The sequence below is a fragment of the Perognathus longimembris genome, unplaced genomic scaffold (genome assembly GCF_023159225.1).
Source record: "Perognathus longimembris pacificus isolate PPM17 unplaced genomic scaffold, ASM2315922v1 HiC_scaffold_5281, whole genome shotgun sequence".
Lineage (NCBI taxonomy): Eukaryota > Metazoa > Chordata > Mammalia > Rodentia > Heteromyidae > Perognathus > Perognathus longimembris.
The window spans coordinates 65,939-89,910 of NW_025960691.1; the positions used below are offsets into that span (position 1 = coordinate 65,939).

At 49.0% G+C, this 23,972-nt stretch overlaps 1 protein-coding gene across 1 annotated transcript in view; it reads right to left on the minus strand.

Annotated features, from left to right (window-relative positions):
- Window positions 1-363: 363 nt before the first annotated feature.
- The window catches only part of LOC125345073 (alpha-1-antichymotrypsin-like), a 33,516-nt gene continuing 9,907 nt past the window's right edge, over window positions 364-23,972 (minus strand). The window contains exons 2-7 of the mRNA XM_048337317.1: window positions 14,386-14,484; window positions 12,890-13,077; window positions 11,812-11,946; window positions 2,215-2,286; window positions 2,098-2,167; window positions 364-440 (exon numbers count right to left, since the gene is read on the minus strand). Coding sequence (XP_048193274.1) covers window positions 364-440; window positions 2,098-2,167; window positions 2,215-2,286; window positions 11,812-11,946; window positions 12,890-13,077; window positions 14,386-14,484 — 641 coding nt within the window. The remainder of the gene's footprint in view (window positions 441-2,097; window positions 2,168-2,214; window positions 2,287-11,811; window positions 11,947-12,889; window positions 13,078-14,385; window positions 14,485-23,972) is intronic.

Consider the following 23,972-nt stretch of genomic DNA (forward strand, 5'->3'; position numbering starts at 1 on the left):
ACTCCCTGGCTAGCACTCCACCAACTGGGCCACAAATCCCACTCCTGTTGGGAACTTCTTGAGGGCTGGAGAACGGACTGGCTGGCCAGAGGCTCCTAGCGGCAGGAAGGTGGGGCTCAAGGGACAGAAGACAGAAGGTCAGATGACCACAGGGGTCCCACCTGCTCTGGTCACTGTGTCTGAGCTCACAGTGGATTGAGGGAGATCCTTTTCCAGGGTTGGGGTGGGAGTTCCAGGGCATGGCTGGACAAGAGACACAGAGGAGACACCCAGGAGAGCAAGTTCTTTGAGTGGGGATAAGAGCAATGCGACATTGAGAGACTGTAGTCATCTCCGAGGCCCAGGACACTGGAAAATTTTGATTCACAGGAAGAGGTTGGAATGGCCCCAAACCTGAAGCCATAGCCGGAGGTCCTTGGGGGAGTGCAGGGCTGGATAACCTGAACGAGGAGAGGCTTCACATCTGTGGGGGAATCATTGTGGCCACCTGGGCAACACAAAAGCCCTCAGCCTGGGCAGCCCTGAGCACCCCCCAAAAGGAAGAATGGAGTGTGTCCTCCAAGCCAGGGGGACTCAGCACCAACAACTCATCTCCTCCGTATAACTCAGAAGATGGGCTTTACTGAGCCCCTCGTGTGGGGATTAATGGCAGGCCAACTAGGCTCTAGAGAAATGCCCACTAGGCATTGGAACCATGCCCACTAGGCACTAGAGCCATGTCCAGTAGGCATGGAAAACATTGTAATATCCAGCACCCTGTGTGAGCTCGTATCAGCTTGGAGCACATCCTGACGAACACATAGAACCAGCTCGACCTTCTGCATGTTTAAATTCCGTGATCTTTTATTTGGCAGTCAGCTTGGTTGCATTGAGGAAGAAAAAGAAAAGCACAGTTTTGAGTTTGTCTGTGATGGTGTTTCCAGAGAGGAGTTGGGGGGGGGCAACCTGAATGTGGGGACACTCTGCCACAGGCTGGGGGCAGGGTGGAATTCAACAGAAAAAGAAGACACCCACCAGGACAGCTCATGTGTCTCTTTCTCTTTTTGCTGGCCTCCAAAACTTAAGTAACACTGCTACCCCTCAGTCTTCAGGAACAGAACCCCATTGTTTCCATATTGCTCCACCATTCTCCCTCAGGTTGTGATAACTCCAACTGTTATAACGACTAACTACATGGCCTTGGGGATAGTGCAGGTGTCTCTGTGCTGCCATTTCCTCAGCTGTGAGTGGATTAGTAATAACTTCTAGGTCAGAGCCCATCACAGCGTCTCAATGAGTCATCTCCAGTTGGCTGGAGGAGGATTTCTAGTACTACTGCATGATGAGAGATGAGGACCACTGTTTTGTATGGAGGCCACACCTGTCAACGCCCAGATGTGTGCTCATTGCTCCTAGGCTCCCCTGTGTGTCCCAGTGCCGAGGTCAAAGGGCATTACTCAGGTGCAGTCCTTCTATGAACCCAGAAATAGCCACTGGCAACCAGCAGGAGGAGCTGGGGTGGAGTGGTGGACTAAAGGGGGTGTCCTGAAATCTGGTCCTCAGCAGCCGCAGGAATGAGAGATCCAGGGGTTCTAGAGCCCCAGCAGGAGGACATGGGTGACAAAACCTGGGGAACTGGAGGGGAAAGACTGAACTCACATCAAGGCACCAGGTTGCCCCAGAGTTCGGAAGGGGTTTAGAGCATCAGATTCCGGTGTCACTGCTGGTCCTGATATGCAGGTGGATTTGACTTTGTGCTCATGTGGACCCGACCAGGCTGTTCAATCTGAAGGCAGAAAGGACCAGAGCTTGGGTTGGGACTGAGCTGCTCCCGTGGTGGTGGTGGGGTGGCTTTGTGGGAGAGGCAGACAGACACAGAGAACAAGGGGGTCAGGATAGAGGGCACAGGAACTGTGTCCAGGCCCAGGGTGAGGGTTTACTGTGGCCAGAGCCCCAGGTACAGCCATGTGGTTGTCACAGAGTCACTGCCACCTCCCCAATGTGACCCTGGCCACTGGGCTCATGCAGCGTGGGCTGCACTCACAGGCCTGCGTGTTGGATGTGTAACCCTGTTCCTCAGTGAAAGCCCACAGCTCAGTTAGGAGCTGTGTGACTGACTGGGGTTGGCCACTTTGGCTAGAAAGAGAATGGTGTCACTGTTTGTGTCGTAGATTTCATCAGAAAAGGCCTGTCGAATCATAGAATTGTTGGGTTCAGCCTTCCACACCAAGGTACGGCTTTCACTCCGGTGGCGGCCGCGGTTTCAGTGCCTTTCTCTGCCACATCAAGCAGAGCGCGGTGCACCACCTGTGGGGACGCAAGAGTGTTACTGATGACAGCCAGGGGTGCAGGAGGAGGCAGCTGGCCCGAGGACCCCCAGGGGACACCCCTGTGCCAGGTGTCACCCACTGGCCTGTCTCCTTGCTCTTCCTCCCTCCACCAGCTGGCTGCTTGTGCAGTCTGATATGCACAGGCAGAAGGGATTCTCTCAGAGCCACATGGGCGAAGGTGAGGCGCCCTGACCCAGGTCTTCTCTGTCTGAGCCCAGAAACTGCCCCGCCCCTAAAATTCACTGCTGCAAGGAGGAGCAGTGGCAGATCCAGGTATTTTTCTGTCAGCAGCTTCCACCTTGAAGCTGCCATTGCAGTGCTGGCCAGGGGCAGCGCGCCTGCTCCAGCCACTAGAGGGCGCTCTGCCACGTGGCATGGGACAAGGCTCTGCATGCTGGTAGCAGCTAGGCACTCCCTTTGGCCTTGAGGGGGAAGGGCAATGGAGAGCGCGCCCAGGACGCCGCCCCTCCCTCAGCCCTGGGAAATGCGGAAGCAGGCCACAATTCTCTGGGTCCGGAACCAGAAGAACTGCCTTTGCGAACAGCCTCCACCTTTCTCGCCAGCCCATGTGCACCCCAGTCTCACGGGTTTTCGCCCCTGGCCTGGCACTATCCAAGTGGCATTAGCTCATGAGGGGGTCCTATGACAAGCTCGCCAGCCTATAGCCAGCTCTCTGGTCGATGACCCCTTCTCTCGTCACCTTCTACTATATCAGCTCTAGCCCCTCCCTTATTAAATCAGATTTGTTCTTGAAGTGTCTCTGAGATCCCCGCACGCCTGGCTTTCTTCACGAGTAAGGAGTGGCGTAAAGCGATCTTGTACGGCCCCGTGCACCTGAGGTCTTTCCTGAGCCCCCCACTCCACTCTGGCCTCACCTGCGGGTCGGGTGACCAGGGGAGAGGGTGAGAAAGGGAGCTGTTAGAGCAGAGCAGAGCCTGGATCCCCGCACCAGGGGAGGCGACCCGAGCCTGGCAGGCTATCACAGACACATCTGCCCCTGTATCTAATAGACCTCAAAAGGGCTTTTCTTGTATATTAATTGTAAGCTCAGGCCGTTCCCGTTTTATGTTTTGAACCCAAAATATGCCTGAAGACCCAAAAGTCCTTTCTCCCCTAGGGTTCGTAGTGGCTGAGGCACCAACTGAAATTAAAGGAACAAGGATGAGCTGGGAAATTCTTTGTCCTGCAGGGATAGAGCTAACACTATCACGCGCTGAAGCCATGATTTTTAGTTCTCCAGTATAGTCCTGATCTATCACTCCTGGAATAATATGCAGGCCCTTCAGTGCAGAGCTGCTGCAGCCTAACAGTAAGCCAACAGATTCCCTTGGAAGAGAGCCAATGAGACCTGTAGGGAGGGCCTGGACTCCCATTTCTGGAGTCAGTACTGTGCTGGTGAAGGAACAGAGGTCGAGTCCTGCACTCCCTGGCGTTGCTCGGAGGAGACTGGAAACTGATTGTAGTTGTGGGTTGTTGGGGGATAGGCCTGAGGTTGGAGGAAGGAAGGAGCCGCCCCAAAATTTTTCTGTGGGGCCAGGGGTGGCCCCTCTGCCAGTTTCCCGAAATCGGGCGGCCAGAGTCATTGAAAGTAGATCTGCAATTCTTAGCCCAATGCTTCCCCTTTCTACAACGAGGACAAGTTCCAGGCATAGCTCTCATTTTCTGATTAGGGCAGTGAGCTATTAAGTGACCCATTTGTCCGCAGGAAAAACAGCTGCCGGGAGGATCAGCAGTGCGCAGATGTCCCCCTCCTTTCCCCCCTGTACAGGGGGTGCGTAAGAACTGAATTACAGTCTGCCCTTGGAGCGCTGCAGCCAGCGTGAGGCCCTGCATATAGGCTGGACCAATGTTTGCACAAAGCCGAAGATAGTCAGTTGTTGGGGATTCAGTTTCAGCCATGAAGGGGGAAGGGCACAGAGCTCCCAAGACGCTGCCCTTCCCCACCAGCTCTGGGGTAGTGTGGGAGGAAGTCCCTCCCACCTTCTGGTCTCAACCGGAAAAGAAAGCCTGTGCCCCTGGGAGGCGAACACGTACGTGCCACCATGATGGGGTTGTCCCGCCCACAAAGGAAGTTTTGTGATATCACTTGATGGACATGGTCCTTAGCCTATGACTGGACCTTTGGCCAGCCCCCTTTCTTTCCCGCCATTGCCTCTATATAAGGGCCTTTCCCTATTAAAGTTTTTGAGATGCATCCCACCACCGCAGCGTGTCCCTGATGCCTTCTTTCTGCCCCCAGTAACATGTGAGGGGACTGGGGGGAGGGGAGGCTTCAGCAACCTTTCCTCAACTTAGCGCAAGTCCATGAGAGTCGCCTTTGGCCTTCTGCTGGCGGAAGGCAAGGCCTAGTGCTCTTTCATAGATTTTGGGGTTCATCATTCTCCCCGGTAGATCGGGGAGAAAGGGATCGTTCAGATCCCGACATCTGGCTCCCGATTGCGGGGTGGATCACATGGCCGGGAATTTCGGGGTATAATATCCCCACAGATTGTGCTAAGTAGGTTTTTAGAGGAGGGTCCTGCCCATCCAGATGGGGCAGAAGCATGGAGACAAGACAGGCCAGGCACGGGCTCGCGGGACGCAGCGCCAGAGAGAATTGCCCTGCCGTAGCGATTTGGTGCAGGCTGGGGATGGAGCGGGGTGCGCCTCCCGTGGAAACATGTCAGTGGAGCAGCGGGGTCGGTCCTGCTCTGCGTGCCCCGGGCCAGACGGCTTGGCCCCACAGCGGGCGGCCGAGCACCGGAGCGGTTTGGCGTTCTCGCCAGCTGCGGGCAGCGCTGGCGGGAGTCATGTGGCGGGCTGAGCGCGGAGTACAGTCTGGGCTCCACGTGGCCCTGGGTTTGTGAGCTGTGGGCGCTGGGGCCCGCGTGGCCTCGGGCGGCACCGGGCCTCTAGTGCGGAAGCGTGGTTCTGCCACATGGGAAGCCGTGGCATGGCGGCGGCAAAGCTTTCGGGAGAGAGCTGCCTTTTGGCCAGGCTGAGGTGCTTACAGCGGCTGGGCGGAGCCAGCAGCCCGCCTGCGGCCCCAGCCTGCAAATGGAGTTAAAACCAAACAAAAAAAAGAGGAGTTAATGTTAAAGGGGTTAATGTTAAGTTTTCCCTAGCTGGTCAAGGGACACAGTGGGCAGCTTTGAGTGGGGCTTCGCCCCTGGGTAGCAGCTCTGGGAAGTCATGTTGCGGGCTGGGCGCTGAGTGCAGTTTAGGTTCTGCGGGGCCATGGGCCGGCGCCCCTGTTGGGGTGCACGGGCGGCAGCAGCCCCGAGTGGCTGGACCTGCTGCAGCCCCGTGACCGTGGTTTTGGGTGGAAACTGCTTTGTGCCTGCCTTCCTCCCCCCCACCACCTCTAAGGGAACAAGAGTTGATGGTCGTTAAGCTCAGAAATTCGGGTGAGTTGGTTGAATCCTGATTTCTCTGACTTAACACAGCACAATGGAGTCCTCCATCTTGAAGGCGGGATCCCACCCATTCCCCCCAGGTGAGGGGCGTGCCAGACTCCCCTGGGCTGGGTGGGACTTGGACTTAACAAGCCTCCAGCGATTGTGATAACTGATGGGAGGGGATAGCACCCTTCCTGCTTGCCTACATGTTTTCTCTCTGTGTCGAACTTATGGCTGCAGGTGGGGTTAAAGCCAGGGAAAGCTTCAAATTGGGAACCAAAACAAAATATTAAAGGGAAAAACAAAGTTTTGATATGGCAATAGGTAATTTGATTTAACTTCCATGTTTACCAGTTCAAAGATACAAAATCAATTGGAGTTTTTCTAGATGGATAAAAGGGTTTGTTTGTCCACTGTAGGTGATTTAAAAATTGTCATGTTGGGAGTGTGTAATTAACAGAGGTTTCCTTTTTGTTTTTTTATTCAACCACGTGGTTCTATTATGGGCAAATTAATACCATTTGCCGCTGGAATTCCAGAAAATTTAAATGGCCAATCAAAGCAATTTTAAGAGCACTCAGGTATTTGTGTGTGTGTGTGTGTGTGTGTGTGTGTGTGTGTGCGTGTGTGTGTGCTTGTTGGTAAGATTTAAAATCATAACAATAGGTTTTCAGCCCAATGTTCGATGCAAACCAAGCTGTCTATTAAAAATTCCATAAGGTTCAAATATGAAACATGTGGTAAAAGTACAATGGTATAAAACCGGTGTGTTATTTTATATTCAGTGTGTTAAAAGTTAAGTGTGCATCTAGTCTTAACAACTCTTTGGCATAAATTAAGATTTTACCTTCCCATTTTTCTCTCCTGTGTTCTCATAAACTCTCAAGATCAAGGAATTGGGATTGCCTCATACAAATGTGACTATTAACCTCAACTTTCCTGACCCAGGATTAATATATTGCTTTATAGGATACAGGTGGACAGATGTGCTAGACGCATGGATGGTGGCAGCCCGTGGGTACAGGAAGCTGCCACCACAGTCTGTTCCCAAACTGCCTGGTTTCACTACTAACGATCCTTTGCTCTCTCTCGCATTGGAAGCTGCTCGAATGATTTATGAGCCTTGTGAGGATGTGAATAGTCCCATCCTAACAGTTACTCCAGGTTAAATCACCATAGTTATGTTAGTGGCCACAGAGCTAGCCAGGTAAATTTTGTGATTAAGAAAGTCTTTTCACCCTGCTTAAACCAGAAGGGCATCAATATACCAGAGCCAGAAATGCTGGAAAAAAATTTTTAAACACCCTAACCAATCTATATAGAAATTTTGCAGGCAACCCAGAGCGAGATGTGACAGTCTATCCAGAGATGCCACTGCAGCCTTGCCTAGATTTCTCCATCGCATGGCATGGAACTTGCCAAATTGGGATGAGGGACACAGCCACTGCCGGGACTGAGGATTCCACACTGCTTTAACCCTTTGCCCTTGGTTGTCATTTATCTGTGTTCTCTTTCACTTGCCAGTGGGATTAAATGGCGTGATTCAAGTTGATGGCATATAAATCTCATGTTCTCTAAGTGTTATAGCAAAACCTTAACAAGCAGTTTTTGGTCAGTTCTCAACGAGTTACAAATGGATTATCTCTGTTGTTTTTTCCTTGTTGCTCAATTGGAGACAAAAAAGGGCATGTATGACTAAGACTCCCTGGATAAAGTTCAAAGCCAGCCCGGGCGAAAGAAAAATCTCTCTAAAATCCCACCTCCCAGTTAAACAGCAAGGAGCCAGATTGAGAGCTCAACCACAGAGAACGAGCAAAAGGCTGAAGCAGCACCGTGACTCAAGTGGTAGAACACTAGCCTTGAACAAAAGTGCTCAGGGACAGTGCTCAGGCCCCGAGTTCAAACGCAGATGGGAAAATGCAATTCCAGCCACAAACGTTGAAATTCCTGGGACTTAGCCAGTCCAGGAGATGGAAAGGTGGAGTGGAGTGAGAGGAGAATGGTGCCATATTATCCTAAAGGGAGCTGCCTTGTTTCACCCTTTCAAAAAGGATCAGAGCCGGGAAATCGAGAGAGATAATTCCTGTCCATTTTCTTCTTTTCTGCCAGTTGTATATAGGTGTATATATATATTTATTTTTTTGCCACTGACTGGCTATGCCAAACCGGTTTTCTATCATTGAACACTTCTTTCAGTCATTTCTCCTTACCTGTTCACTTTACAATTGGGTTTATGCTCCAAAAGGAACAATTCCTGGCTTATGCCCAGGGTGTGTTCTATGCCATTCATGCCAACCAGCTCTGAGAACTTGTCAATACTTTGCCTGACCTTTTCAAAAGTGTCTTTTGACAGAATAACATCTCTTGCTGAGATCACCAATTGGGAATTTGCCGTTCATAGCCGTCACCCTAACACAGACCTGAACCCTGGAGGCACCAGCCTTGAAAACTTCTGGGTATGCCCAAGATGCAGGAGGGGCTAGAGGAAACCATAGCGCTCTCTGGCCCCAGTGACCATCCTCATGGTAATGATGGGAACTTTTGCCAGCCACACTGGATGGTGCCAGGCTGACCAGGGGCCCTTGATTTACATCGCCTCTTGACAGCAGGAAGTAGCTACAGAAGAAGAGCCCTCCACCCATACTCCCTGCCTGGTGGCCGCCGGTGTCATAATTTTAAAAAACAAAGGGGGGGGTATTCCCCAGGATTAATTAAGGATAGTCAGGATTAATTAAGGATGGTTATGCTTATGTTAATTATCAAGAAATTTTAAATCATCCCGAATCAGTGTGGGATGGAGTACTGTATATGTGTTTTTCCAGATTGGAAAATTAAACCCAGAGCACCCGCTCTGGAGAAATGTTTTCTTGTTCTCTCCAGGAAAAGGAGGACCATGTTGGACTTCTGCTCTCCCATGGAAATATGGAAAGTAGGAGTGCATACGGTAGGAGGCAACCAAGCTTCCTTTCCTTGTTTGCTTTCTAGATTCCTTCTTGAGCGTCTCATGGCTCAATGTTTTGCCGTGGCAATACTGCCTACAGCGTCACACAAAGAAACTAAAGGAATTTTGCACCATGCTTCTTCCTTTCCTCTCCCCCTGCTGCTAGACTTGGGGAGTCTCGGTGGAAAGAAAATAGGAGCTGAGGGTATTGACACTCAACCCCAATGTTTTATGATAGAAATGTTTAAAAAAGTAAACACAAAGGTTTAGCACCTTGGCTTCAATGTTTATATAAAAGAATGTTACTAGTCACTTATGTTTGAGTGATCAGCTACTGTGAACTGCCAGGAATGCCAGTTTCAGCTTCTACCTCACCAACAAAAGAGGGCTGATGTTTGCATCTTCCTGCACTTGGCAGAAACCAGCTGAGGATTCCGACTCCTGGACAAAGCCAGACGGATGGACCCTTACCTACCCCTCACCCCAGTTTTGTGGAAGGGGCCCCACAGATCTTATGTCAGCATTTGCCCTATGCCCACAGAGCCCATGTGTTTACAGCATCCCCTGCTCATTGAAAAATCAAAAGGGGGGAGATGTTGGGGATTCAGTTTCGGCCATGAAGGGGGAAGGGCACAGAGCTCCCAAGACGCTGCCCTTCCCCGCCAGCTCTGGGGTAGTGTGGGAGGAAGTCCCTCCCACCTTCTGGTCTCAACCGGAAAAGAAAGCCTGTGCCCCTGGGAGGCAAAAACGTGTGTGCCACCATGATGGGGTTGTCCCGCCACAGAGGAAGTTTTGTGATATCACTTGATGGACATGGTCCTTAGCCTATGACTGGACCTTTGGCCAGCCCCCTTTCTTTCCCGCCATTGCCTCTATATAAGGGCCTTTCCCTATTAAAGTTTTTGAGATGCATCCCACCACCGCTGCATGTCCCTGATGCCTTCTTTCTGCCCCCGGTAACATTTGAGGGGACTGGGGGGAGGGGAGGCTTCAGCAACCTTTCCTCAATGTAGCGCAAGTCCATGAGAGTACGCCTTTGGCCTTCTGCCGGCGGAAGGCAAGGCCGAGTGCTCTTTCATAGATTTTGGGATTCACCATTCTCCTTGGGAGATCGGGGAGAAAGGGATTGTTCAGATCCCGACAGTCAGTTATTCCTGCCTTTCTCTTAAAAGGCCTGATGGCTGCTTGGCAAGCTGCATTAGCATTTTCATATGCCAATTGTTATACAAGAACCTTGCCGGCATCCTCATTTTGGATCAGATGACCTGTTGCCTCCAATAATCCAGAGACAAAATCTTGATAAGGTTCATCTGGTCCCTGTCTAATTTTGGAAAGGTCTTCAGTCTTACTAGAGTTAGGGAGTCTACTCCAGGCACGTTTAGTGGCAACACTTATCTGACCATAAACGTCCGGGGTGTAATCTAACTGGGTCTGGGTGTCAGCATAAGCACCCTCCCCAGCGAGCTCCGCAAATGAAGCAGGCACATTATTTGTCCTGTTGGCATCTGCGGTGGCCTGACACTGTTCCACAAATTCAGACTTCCACAATAAGTAATACCCTCCACTAAGACAAGCCTTAGCTAACTGTTTCCAATCATTTGGAAATAAAATTTTAGCAGCCAAGGTATCAAGAATGACTTGAGTAAATGGCACTGTAGGGCCGTATTGAGTACAAGCATTCTTTAGATCTCTTATTTGTTTAAATGGCAAAGGCTGATGAACTCTTTCGTTATCCTCATTCCTCCTCACAGGGAATAAATGAAAACCAGAAATGTCCTCCCCTCTTTGAGCAGCCTGCGCCAGGGAGAGTTGCAGGGTGCTACGCTTAGGGGAAGGATTAGGACTTGTCCCAAAAAGGAGTTCACCACTAGGAGGGCCAGACGCCTTTAACAGCGCAGGCTGAGATGGTACTGGCGATGAGGTGGTGGGGGTGGTGGGAAAGGATCAAAGTCTGCCAAGATTGTGGGCGGGGGCCCACAAGTCTCTAACTTTACAGGAGTTTGTTGTCCCGGATGAAGCTGCAACAACAGGGTTATAACTGATTCCAACATTTTCTCAACATGGGTCAATCTATCTTTAGTAGGCCCATTGCATAATTTCTCCTCAGAGTCTGAGCCATCTGAGTCTTCCTTAATATCCAGCCCAGTGGGTTCAGATCGTACTAATTTTCTCAGCTCTTCCCTGGCAGCTGCATAAGCTCCGGGGGCTGGTGATGCTCATCAGGCCCCTGTTCAGTTTCTCTGATCAACTGATCGAATCTAACCCGTTCATGTCTAGGATCCAAACAATTTCGGACCAGATTCCTGAAAGTAAAAGATCCACTGGGGTTTTCTCAGGGCCATTTGCATCATAATGTTCCTGAACCTTTTTTCCAATTTTCTGCCAAGTTTCTAAGTTAATGGTTCCTTCCTCCGGGAACCAGGGGCATGCTTCCTCGACAAATGAAAGAAACGTTCTAACTGACTTTGGCCAATTTTCACACCCCGGGTATGTAGCATGCCTTTGAGGGTCTGCGCATATAGCGTGTGGATGTTACCGTGTCCCATAATTTCTCACTCCCGACGATACTCTCTCTCCCCCGCTCTCCTTCCCAAGTGATCGGACGTCCTTACTTGAGCGGGGTCCTCTGCCATCGTCCCAGGTTTCCAGGTCCCTGTTAGGGAGCCACAACTGCCGAGCTAGCTGGCAGTGAAAGGGAATCCTGAATGAGGGAGGCAAGGATTAAGGAAAAGGAAAAATAAGGCAAGAGAAAAAAGACAAGAGAAAAAGATGGGGGTACAGGAGGTCTGCAGCCGTAAGGTTGAAACTCAAGACTGCAGCCAAGTTTATTCTTAACTCCCAGCTTATATGCAGTTTTGGAACCAGGGAATAGCATAGGGTTGTTAAAATTCAAGAACACAAAGAGGCTTTGAAGTTCGCAACATTTGATTACAGTAAACACAGGATAAGGTTGACTAACATAGGAATCTACTCCAGCGGACATAGAAAGGTGCGGACATAGCAAAGTAATTCCGGATAGTGGCTGTGAACAAATGTCCTTGCATCTAGCATGTCTTGGCAATAACAACACAGCCAGAGGAGAGAATGAATTTAGCTGCAAGTTTGGCACCCAACATCCTGGCGAAATCGGCACAGCCAGAGGTCAGGATGAGCTTAGCTGCTAGCTCGGCTCCCGACACACTACAGTGCAGGACAGAGCCTTGTCCCGCAGGTAGGATACGGTAAGGTCTTCAAACTTCACCATGGGTACCTGCACACATTGGCCTTCACTCAAGTAGAACTTGGACTTGACAGTATCCAAAGGGTGTCTCACACTTGGCTTCAGGAAAGCAATTGATCAGAGACCATGAGAGAGCTATCTTAGTCCAACTTCAGAGCAATGCTGGCCCCAGGCTGTCCACGGCCACCAAAGTCCCTCCTAGTGGGGAGCCCTGGCTGGGTTTGGAGAAATACTTGGGCTAACGGAAAGGTCCTTAGGGTTCGGTTGAGAACTAGAAACCTAGTATGGAAAGAGGGCTGTGAAAGTATGACATGGTTCTTGGTGCTAAATGAGAAGTGAGTAGAAATCTGCGGGATCAGGAGTGCACAAAAGAGATAGGGGTTAGAGAAAGTGGGGGGGCACGAGAAAACGCAGGACAACAGAAGGTGTTGGACGCTGGGGAGAATCAGGGAACTCTTGATTCTTGAAAATGGCTATTTATGCTCGTTCATGGAGCCTCCTATTCCTGCTTAGGAAATGCTATCTGGGGTGATCAGTGGTTTGTTACTTCTTCTGAATTGCAAATCTCCTGGGGATAGCCAGGTACAGGAATCTCCTCCCCACCCTAAGATCTGTTCTGTAAAGGAAAAAATCACAAGCATCACCACCACCCCACCCCTTGCTTGATGTGCTGTTGTTCATGAGATGCTCATGAGGCACATAGGAAAACCTTGTATGTATGGAAAAAGACGGGAGACCTATGCAATTCACATATTGGTGGACTTATTTTTTAAAATGACCTGTGTGGAACTGAAAGCCCCTTGTACAAGTATTTAAAGACAATTTTTTAATGGAAAAGCAGACACATCTGATTTTGTGTACCCGCATGTGTGCATTTGTGTGTGTGTGTGCGCGTGTTTGTGTGTATGTGTGTGTGTGCTATGTCTCTCATGGTTATTTAGGTACAGTAGGGTATCCTTCCCTGGGGTTGGTGGGCCTCAGGGCTCTGCCCCTCCTGACATGGGAATCTAGAGAGGGGGGAGGCAGGCTGTCCAGACATTGCTTGCTGGGGGGCCGCAGTCCTCAGGCTCTGTGGATCTTTGGGGCCTCCTTTGCCTTGGCCTCCTTCCTCCCCTGCCCCTTCTGCTGCTTCAAGCTCAGTAACTTTGACGTTCAGGTCTCCTCCTACTTCACCTTGGGCCTGCTTTGGGCTCCTAACGAAACTCTTCTCCATGACAGCTCCTGAGAAACCTGGGAGGAAATCCTGAGGAACCACAAAGTCAGGTCTGGGAACCTCTGGATAAGCAGAGAGGTGATAGCTTGGGCCTGAGAGCTTTGGTCTGTTTCCTGAGGCTGCTACTCACTACCTGTGTGAGCTGTGGTCCTTATGTCTGGCCTTCCTTATGTCTAAGAGGCAAGATGATGGGAAGGAAGCAGACAGCACATTCTGTGAAATGCACTGATGGCTAGTCTCCAGCTTGGATAAACACCGTGGAGTGTACTTTCAGAGACAGGTGAGGTTGGGTGTTGGACCCAGGTATCTGCAACCGTAGTCAGGAAATGGGGAATCCAGAGGCGAGTAGACCAATGCAGACTTTATTTCAGGAGGGCCAGGGTTTATATAGGGTTAGAAATCAATTCACAACTTCAAGAGTAAAATTAATACAGAATGATATCCATATCAATACAAAAGTTGCAGATGTTGGATGTCACTACTACAAAGGGCTTTGCTACAAAGACTATTGATAGTAAATAAAGGATTAAACCAGTCAAAGCAGAACTCTAGCTATCACCTAGCTACTATTTCCTCAAGACTAATTATCTTTCACTATGACTTCCCTATTTACTGAGAAAATCTTTTGCTAAAGCAGCTGGGGAAACAAGTCTCCCCAGGGAGGCTCTATACAGGAGAGGGGAGAGTCTCATGACAAAAATGGCTTCCTTTGGCCAACAAACACAGGAGACTTCTTCAATGGAGATTTTCCCCCATAGGCCTATTAGTTTGTGAATAAGGCATCAGAACGTCTGTGCCAAGGTAAGTTGTCAACTGGTCAGAGAAGTAATTCTCCCACAGTTGGGTCCCAGTGGCTCATATCTGTAAGCCTAGATACTTAAAAGACTGAGATCTGAAGATTGTGGTTTGAAGCCACCCTGGCTAGAAAGTCTGTGAGACTCTTGTCTGCATTCACCAGCAAATATCCATAGGAGGAGCTGTAGCCACACTGGTAGAGTGCCAAACGTGAGTGAAAAAGCTAAGCAAGAGTGCCCAGATCCTGAATTGAATACACACTACCAGCCCACTCACAAACACACACATCACAAATATTCAGTTTAGATCCATCCCTCTTTGAATAACTGTTTTCTGTTCTTCAGGTCTCTGAATATTGCCACCGTGGAATACATATTTAATTCGATTATTTAGTTGAGTTGAGGATAGATTTCTTGCATGCTAAATGGACTCTTCAATGCTAAAGTGGATCGGTATTGTAGCTTCACCTTGTCATGAAGCCAGACTCGTTGGGCACAGGAACTGTGTCCAGGCCCAGGATGAGGGTTTACTTTGGCCAGAGCCCCAGGAGGAGCCGTGTGTTTGGCCTTTGCTCATGTAGAACTTGGACTGGACGGTATCCTCGGGGTCAAAGGGTGTCTCCCACTTAGCTGCAGGCAAGCAATTGATCAGAGACCATGAGAGAGCCATCTTGGTCTGGCTTTGGAGCAACGCTGTCCACAGCCACCCACAGTCCCTTCTTGCGGGGATCCCTGGCTGGGTTAGGAGAAATCCTTGGGCAAATGCAAAGGCCCTTGGGGTTTGGTTCTGATCTAGAAATCTGGTATGGAAAGAGGGGTGTGAAAGTATGACATGGTTATTGGTGCTAAATGAGAAGTGAGTAGAAATCTGCGGGATCAGGAGTACACAAAAGGGATCGGGCTTAGAGAAAGTGCGGGAGGGCAGGAGAAGACGCAGGACGCTCGGGAGAAGCAGAGAACTCTTGATTCTTGAAAATGAAGTAAGTAATTATGAGTCCCATACACTGCAGGATGTGAACCTACAACAACAACCCCCTATCCCACAAACACCTTAAATCTCTATTCCCCTGGCAGTGGCTTGGGGTGTTTGGTGGGACCAGAAAGACAGACTGAGCTCTACCTGAAAATTGGTGCAGGGACGGTAACGAAACCCCAGGAGTTCCCTCTGGTCTCCCGGGCCATTCTACACCAGGCGTCTGTGGGCCCAGCCAGGCCCTGTCCTCTCCTAACTCCAGCCCTGCTCCCTCTGCACTGTGCTCTCCATGACTGGCTGGGTTTCCTGTCTGTAATCTAAGACCCTCCCATCTTTCTGCTCTGGGCCATCCCCCGTTCAGCCTCAGACCCAACGCCAGCCATGGCACAGTGCGGTTGGGTTTCCATCTCAGCCTCTGGGCTCTCCACATGGCGTCATGATCCAGGGGAAATCACATGGGTGTTGCTTCTGGGGTCTCAGAATGGGCTCTTGTCACCACCACCTGTGAGCCTGGCAGACTCAGCCCTCTGCTTTCTCCCTCCTCCCCCTTCAGCTGTCCTCCCCCAGGACTGGGTCACAGGCACTGTTCTTCAGGCTGAAGTTTGTACAGCAAACTAGAGTGGACTTGTGGGACGCTCAGGCTGAAGTTATAGAGAGTTATAAATCTGCTGCTTGCCCTTTTGGATGGGCTGCTAGGGAGAGGAGCGGATTTTCCCCTGCCTGGGTAGGATGAGATCTCGTGTGGATCCTGCCGTGGCTTTATGGCGAGCGAGGTGGGCAGTCTGGGTCCCGCGGGCGGTCTGGGTCCCACGGCCGGCGCGTCAGGGAGGCTTGGGAGTGGAGGCGGCCGTGGCTGCTGCGGCCTCAGCGGTGCCTGTGGCTGGCACGGTTCACATGGTGGGGGCAGTGAGCGGGAACCCGATCTGACTCAGGCCGGCAGCCCCGGAGGTGGCCCAATGCGCTGCTGCTCCCTCCCCACTCTTCTGAGCCCCGGGCCCAGCCCTTGCCTTGTTGCAGAGATGCTGCAGGGTTCGTGGTGTGCCTGGTCTGGGAGGGGGGTAGTGAGGCGCGCAAGGCACAGGTGCTGCCGTCTGGGCCGCGACACCCCCCCCACCCGTTCCGGGTCCGATTTGGGAACAGTGGTCTCGGGACGCACGGGAACCCGACCCAGCGGCAATGGCTCCCCTGGGTGGCCGTGGGCGATAAGTTTGGGGTGGCCTCCTCCCGCCCTTACACCAGTTGATGGGTGTGCCAAATCCCCCAAGGCTGGGCAGGGGCTTAAAGATGTCTTGCTGTGTTAAGCCGTGTCACATGTCTGTGTTCTGTTCATGTCCTGTCTCCAAACTCGTTTTTCAAAATGTGGCCTCTTCATTTCCTTGCCAGATAAGCTATGAAAGTTTTTGTTTCCTAGGAAAGGAGTTTTTTTATTTTTCTTTCCTTTGGACTGATCACGTGATTCTAAAATTGTGGGCAAAATAATATCATTTTGCCACTGAAATTCCAGAAAACTTACATGGCCAATCAAAAAACAATTTTAAGAGCGCTCAAAGCTTGTGCACAGCCATTTTTCTGCATGTATGTGTGTCTGCCTGTCTATTTGTGGGTAAAATATGTAATTTCTTGGTATAGATTATGATTTTACTTTTCCATTTTTCTCTCCTGTGCTCTCATAAAGTTTTAAGATCAAGGGATCAGAATCGTTTTATACAAATGTGACTATTAACCTAAATTTTCCTGACCCAAAATTAACGTTTTGCTTCACAGAATGCAGGTTAAAAATGTGTCCTAGCTGTGTGGATTTTGTGACTAGGAAAATCCTTTTACCCTACTTGAACTAGAAGGGCATCAGCCTCCAAAAGCCAGAGAATACTCAGAGCAACCAACCAGGAAATACTGGGGGATTCCAAATGTCTTTCAACAGTCTGTGTAGAATCTTGCAGGAGGTGTGACAGCATGTCAAGAGGACTCTTTGAGATCCTACACCAGACTTACCCAGATGCAACCCATCTCTCCTGCTGGCCTGCTAATTTGGGATGGAAGACACAGCCACTTCAGATCCACTGAAGTTGAGACCTTTACATTTTCCTGACCTTTTGCCCTCCTAGTTATTATTCATTTGTGCTCTCTTCTGCCTGCCGGTAAGATCAAATGGTATGATTTAAATTAATGGCACATAGATCTCATTCAGTCTGCTGTCCTCTAAGTGTTATGACAGAACTCTGACAAGCAGTTGTTGGTCAATTCTCGACCAGTTACAGGTGGGGGCTCTGTTCCTATTGTTCTCCTTGTTTCTTTAATTGAATATAAAAAGGGCTTTTAAGGCTAGAACTTCTCGGATTGCAGTTAGAAGCCAGCCCGGGCAGAAAAATCTCTCTAAGACTCCATCTCCCAATTAGCTAGCAAAGAGCCAGACTGGAAGCTTGGCTCAAGAAAACCAGAGAAATGCTGAAAGCAGCACCGTGGCTCAAGTGGTAGAGCACTAGCCTCGAATAGAAGTACTCAGGGACAGTGCTGAGGCCCTGAGTTCAAACCCCGTGAATGCTGATGGGAGCATCCTGGGACTCAGCCAGTTCACGAAACAGGGATATGGAGAGGAGTAAGAGGAGAATGATGTCACATCCTAAATGGAGTCGCCTTGTCTCACCTTTTCAAAACTAATCAGAGCCGGGAGATCAAGCGGACTAGTTGTACCTACCCAATGCCCATACCTGTCCGTTCTCCTTTTCCTGCCAGTTGTATATATGTATATATATTTATTTTAATCTTTGACTGGCTACTTCAAACCGGACCACTAACCCTAAATGTTTCCTTCAGCTATCCCTCCTTCCTTGTAATTTGCCACAATTGGTTTATATTCTGTATGGAACTTTTCTGGCTTATGCCCAGGGTATGTTCTCCTATGCCATTCATGTTAACTAGCCCTGTGAACTTATCAGCCCTTTGCCTGACCTTTTCAAAAGTCTCTTTTAACAGAATATCATCCCCCACTGAGGTCACCACCTGGGAACTTGCAGTTCAAGGCCATCATCCTTCTACACTGCTGTGCCCAATGCAGATCTGGACCCTGGAAGTCCCAGCCCTAGGAACTTTCTGATTTGCTCAAGCTACAGGAGCTGGCCAGAGGAGGCCATGACACCCTCTGGCCCTAATAACCATTCTCGTAGTAATGATGAGGACTTTTGCCAACCAAACTGGATGGTGCCAGGCAAAACAGGGGCCCCTGACCACTTCTCCCCCTTTCAGCAGGAAATAGTTCCAGAAGAAATGACCTTCGCCCATAGTCCAAGCTCGGAAGAGGTAGCAATCCAGCCCTACCTCCCGTCAGGGAGCACATGTCTCATAATGGCGCCGGGCCAGGCCCAAGGGGCGGTCCTATGGGATATGATGACCGCCCATAGAGGAAGTTCTGTGATATCACTATGATAGGCAGTTTATCAGCCTATCGCTAGTATGCAGTTAGTCCCTCCCCTTCCTGTTGTCTCCACTGAGTAAATCCTGTGGGAGTTCCAGAAGGTCACCCCGAGATGACCGCAATCGTGTCCGTGTCGTTCTTTAAGGGTGCGATGGGAGGAGGGGCGTCTCGTGACTACGCACCCCCAAGGTTTGCACAATGGGCCGCACTCCAACTTTACGAGTGAGGGTGAGGGGGTCCCAACAAATAGCAAGAGGGGTTTAGCCTGGGAGGAGCAGCTGTTGTAATGAGCAGTCATCTCCTACTGCCTCCCACTCTGCCTGCATTCTGTCCCTGCACCCCACATTGGCTGTGTGATCTCCCATGGTAGGTTTTGGAAGGTGCTGAACTGGTTACTCTAACGGTCCCATGTTTCTTTCTACCAAGTGCTATCACTGTGTGTGTGTGTGTGTGTGTGTGTGTGTGTGTGTGTGTGTGTGTGTGTGTGGTCTACTGGAGGAACCTGGCAGCAATCAGGGGAAAAGATTAGAGAGGAGGAGGTTTTTTTTTGTTTGTCTACTCCCAGGTCCCAGAGCAGTCCGAGAGCACTGCACACTTGGTAGGCTCTATGAGGGGCAAAGCCTAGATCAGGGCAGGCCAATGCCTAAATGTAGTGCAGATTAATTGAGAGCAACACACAAGCCTTCATGGGCTAGACCTGGAGCTCTGATAGTTCCGGACATGTTTATTGATTTGCAGGTAGCATAAAGACTCCAGGCAGTGGAATGATCTTTTCAGTCCTCCAGGTTTGGGCATGGTTATTTATTTCCACCTTCAGGCTGGAAAGGCCTTCAGGTGAGGAGAAAGCAGAGCGCATGTGTTGGGGGAAGGATCAGACAATCCCCCAGGGCCAAAGGTCCCCCCTTCCTGAAGCATGTCCTGTGCTCAGGTGACACAAGTGATGCAGGTGGCTGGCTCCCTGAGTCGTCCCCTAGAGTCGCCTCCTTCCACATGAGACTGGAGCTGTGCACAAGTGACCCGAGAGCAAAGCCTGTCACTAGCAACAGAGTTCCTCCCTGTCAGCCTCTGCCAGCTCTGTCCTGGCCTTCAGAGGAGAAGGGAGGAGGGGAAAGGAAGGAGATGAGGAGACAGGGAGCAGGAAGAGAGAGGAAGGAGGGCGTGAGGAGAAAGAGGAGGGAGAAAGAGGAGAAAGGGCCAAGGAGGAATGAGGGAGAGGGAGGAGGGGAGAGGAGAAGGGAGGAGCAATTAGAGGGGAGATGGGGCAAAGGGAAAAGGAGAGAAGTGGAGGGAGAGAGGAAGAGGGAGAGAGAGGGAGAGGGCGAGAGAGACAGAGGAGGGGGGAAAAGGAAGAGGAGCAGGGGTGAGGGGCCTGGAATCCTGGAAATCCTATCTGGAACCCCATGGACAGTGGTGGCCTGGTTGTCTCTAGTGTTTGTTTCCTCTCTGTGGCATCCACTGTTTTAGGACAACAGTATCCCCACCGCACCCTGCTGTTCATTTCAGTTCTCCACACTGGAGGTCTGGCTCTATTGCTGAAAGCTCTCTCAGTGTTTAAGACTAACTGGGGAGCCTGGTGAGACCTGGAGACCCCACCCCACTGATGCATTACCCATGTGATTCCCCAAACCACTGTGGGGCTTTCGATGTCTTCCCCGAGTCGCCCATTTCCACAATCCCCCTCTTGACAGAGTCCCCAGTGCCAGGCCCTGGCGTGCCAGCTCCTCTTTCCTTCCAGTGATGCACTCAGAGCCCACAGGCACCATCATCCCGCCCTGACCCCTCTGCAGGTGCGCACACATCTATCTGGTTGGACCCTCTCCAACCATGTCCCAGACATGTCCCGACTCCCACCCTCCAGCCCTGGGCTCGGTTCCTAGACTGCCACCCTCCACAAGTCCTGGGTTCCAGATCACACAGCCAGCACCACCCAGCAGCCACGGGGCCTTCACGCCCAGCGACGAACCTCAATGTTGCCTGCCCGGAGCTTCTGTCCAGAGCAAGATGATCAACCAGCTGGAATGCAGAGGTTTCTGGACTCATCCCTAAGGGCTACATATGCTCGTGCACAGCTCCTCCTACTCCTGCTTAGATAATGCTGGCAAAGATGATCAGTGGCCTGTCACCTCCTGTGAATTACAAATCTCCTGGGGATAGCCAGGTACAGGATTCTCCTCCCCAAACTAATAGCTGTTCTGTTAAAGAAAATATCACAAGCACCATCACCACCCCGCCCCCTTCCTCAATGTGCTTGATGTTCATGAAATGCTCACAGAGGCACATGGGAAAACCTTGTATGTATCAAAAAAGAGGAAAGAGCTTTGCAATTCATGTATTGTGCACTTATTTTGAAGTCACTTTTTAAAATGATCTGTGTGGAAATAGTTCCTTATGATTGTTTGAATATCCTGTGTATTTGTTCTAATTTTTCCGGTGGAGTCCCTGATCTTACAGATATGAGTCTCTTCTTTTCTTTCTTTTTTTTTTTTGTAAGTTTTGCAAGGGGTCTGTCAATTTTTTTATTTTCCCAAAGGACAAGCTTTTAGTTTTATTTGTTGAATAGTGTTTCTATTTTCAATCATATTTGTCTCTTCTTTAATCTTTGTGATCTCTCGCCTCATAGTCGTTTTTTTTATTTATTAATTGAACATAAATTTTTTTACAAGGTGTTGTGCAAAAAGGGTACAGTTACATAGTAGGGCAGTGTGTACATTTCTTGTGATATCTTACATCCTGTTTTTCTATCACTTGTCTAGGTCAGGCAGACATATACAATATACAATGTATCAAGAACATATACAGTATTCACAGACTTGGTCTCTACTGTCTCTCCGTCTCCCTTTGTTAACAGTCATATATCAGGGAGATCATGCCCCTTTGTTTTCTGTGTTCTAGGCTTGTCTCGCTCAACATTATTTGTTCGAATTCTGAACATTTCCCTGCGAACAACAATATTTCACCATTCCTAATCGCTATGTAGTATTCCATTGTGTATAAGTACCTTATTTTTTGGATCCATTCGTCTGTGGAGGGGCATCTGGGCTGTTTCCATATTTTGGCTATTGTGAATTGTGCCGCGATAAACATGGAAGTACAAATGTCTTTTTGATATCTTGGGTTTTGCTGTTTAGGATAGATGCCTAGGAGTGGTATGGCTGGGTCATAGCGTAGGTCTATATTGAGATTTTGAGAAACCTCCATACTGTTCTCCAAAATGGTTGTACTAATTTGCACTCCCACCAACAATGGAGAAGGGTTCCTCTTTCCCCACAGCCCCTCCAGCATTTGTTGTTTCCTGAGTTCAGAGTATAGGTCATTCTAACTGGGGTGAGGTGGTATCTCAAGGTTGTTTTTATTTGCATTTCCTTTACTAGCAGGGATGTTGAGCATTTCCTCATGTGTTTCTTTGCCATTTTTATATCTTCTCTTGTGAAGTCTCTCTTTAGCTCTTTTGCCCATTTCCTAATAGGATTATTGGGCTTGGAGGGGCTCAGTTTTTTTAGTTCTCTGTAGATGACAGATATCAGGCTTTTGTCTGTTGCTGTGCTGGTAAATATCCTTTCCCATATCGTTGGCTGTCTTTCTATTTTGGTGGCTATGACCATAGCTGTGCAGAAACTTTTTAATTTGTAGTAGTCTCATTTGTCGAGTCTTTCCCCTATTTGTTGTGCCCCTGGGACTCTATTCAGGAAGTTCCTTCCTGTGCCAATAAGTTCTAGCGTCTTTCCTATTCTGTCCTTCAGTAGTTTTTTTTTTTTGGCCAGTCCTGGGCCTTGGACTCAGGGCCTGAGCACTGTCCCTGGCTTCTTCCCGCTCAAGGCTAGCACTCTGCCACTTGAGCCACAGCGCCGCTTCTGGCCGTTTTCTGTATATGTGGTGCTGGGGAATCGAACCTAGGGCCTCATGTATCCGAGGCAGGCACTCTTGCCACTAGGCTATATCCCCAGCCCTGTCCTTCAGTAGTTTCAAGGATTCAGGTCTGCTGTTGAGGTCCTTGATCCATTTTGAGCTGATCTTGGTGCATGGTGATAGGCTTGGGTCTACTTTGAGTTTTCTGCATATGGCTGCCCAGTTCTTCCAGCACCAGTAGTTGAAGAGGCTATGTTTATTCCATTGTATGTCTTTAGCTCCTTTGTCGAATATCAGTTGGCTGTAAGAGTCCGGATTTATTTCTGGGTCTTCAATTCTAATCCATTGGTCTTTTGATCTGTTTTTATACCAATACCATGCTGTTTTTGTTATGATGGCCTTGTATTAGAGCTTGAAGTCTGGTATTGTGATACCTCCTGCACTGCTTTTTTTTTTTTTGCCTAGAATTGCTTTGGCTATTCTAGGTTTTTTGCTGTTCCATATGAATTTATGGATTGGTTTCTCTATTTCAGTGAAGAATGTGGCTGGGATTTTGATAGGTATTGCATTGAATTTGTATAACAATTTGGGCAATATGGCCATTTTCACTATATTGGTTCTGCCTACCCATGAGCATGGGAGGTCTTTCCATTTCCTTGTGTCTTCTTTGATTTCCCTTATTAGATTTTTGTAGTTTTCATTGAATAGGTCCGTCACGTCCTTGGTTAAGTTGATCCCTAGGTACTTTATTCTTTTTTTTGGCTACTGTAAATGGAATTGTTTCCATCATTTCCTTTTCTATTTGTCTATTGCTTGCGTACAGAAAAGCTGCTGACTTTTGTGGGTTGATTTTGTATCCTGCTACTTTGCCAAATTGGTTTATTAGGTGTAGGAGTTTGGGTACTGAGTTTTTTGGGTCCTTCAGATATAAGATCATGTCGTCTGCGAATAGGGATAACTTGATTTCTTCCTTGCCGATGTGGATCCCTTTGATGTCCTCCTCTTGCCTTATTGCTATGTCTAGGGATTCCAGCACTATGTTGAACAGAAGTGGGGAGAGTGGGCATCCTTGTCTTGTTCCTGAGTTTAGAGGGAATGATTTAAGTTTCTCTCCATTTAATATGATATTAGCAGTTGGTCTGTTGTATATGGCTTTTATTGTTTTGAGGAATGTTCCATCTATTCCTGTTCTCTCCAAAGCTTTTAATAGGTATGGATGTTGTATTTTGTCAAAGGCTTTTTGGGAATCGACTGAGATAACAATGTAATTCTTCATTTTAGATCTGTTTATGTGGTGAATTACGTTGATTGATTTACGGATGTTGAACCAACCTTGTGACTGAGGGATGAAGCCTACTTGGTCATGATGTATGATTTTCTTGATCAGTTTCTGGATCCTGTTAGCTAATATTATATTGAGGAGCTTTGCGTCTGTGTTCATTAGTGATATTGGTCTGTAGTTCTCTTATTTTGTTGGGTCTTTGCCTGGTTTGGGAATGAGTATGATATTAGCTTCTTAGAACGAGTTTGGGATTTCTCCCTCTGTTTCTATTTCGCGGAAGAGTTTGAGGAGTACTGGTATTAGCTCCTTACTAAAGGTTTTGTAGAATTCATTGGTGAATCGATCTGGGCCTGCGCTTTTCTTAGTAGGGAGGTTCTTGATTACCTCCTGTATCTCACCGTAAGTTATTGGTTTATTTAGTTGATTTATTTCTTCTTGGTTCAGTTTGGGCAGTTTGTACTTCTCTAAGAATTGATCCATTTCTGTAAAATTATTGTTTTTTTGCTGAGTAGAGGTTTTGGAAATAGCTCCTTATGATTGTTTGAATATTGTGTGTACTTGTTGTAATTTTTCCGGTGGAGTCCCTGATTTTACGTATATGAGTC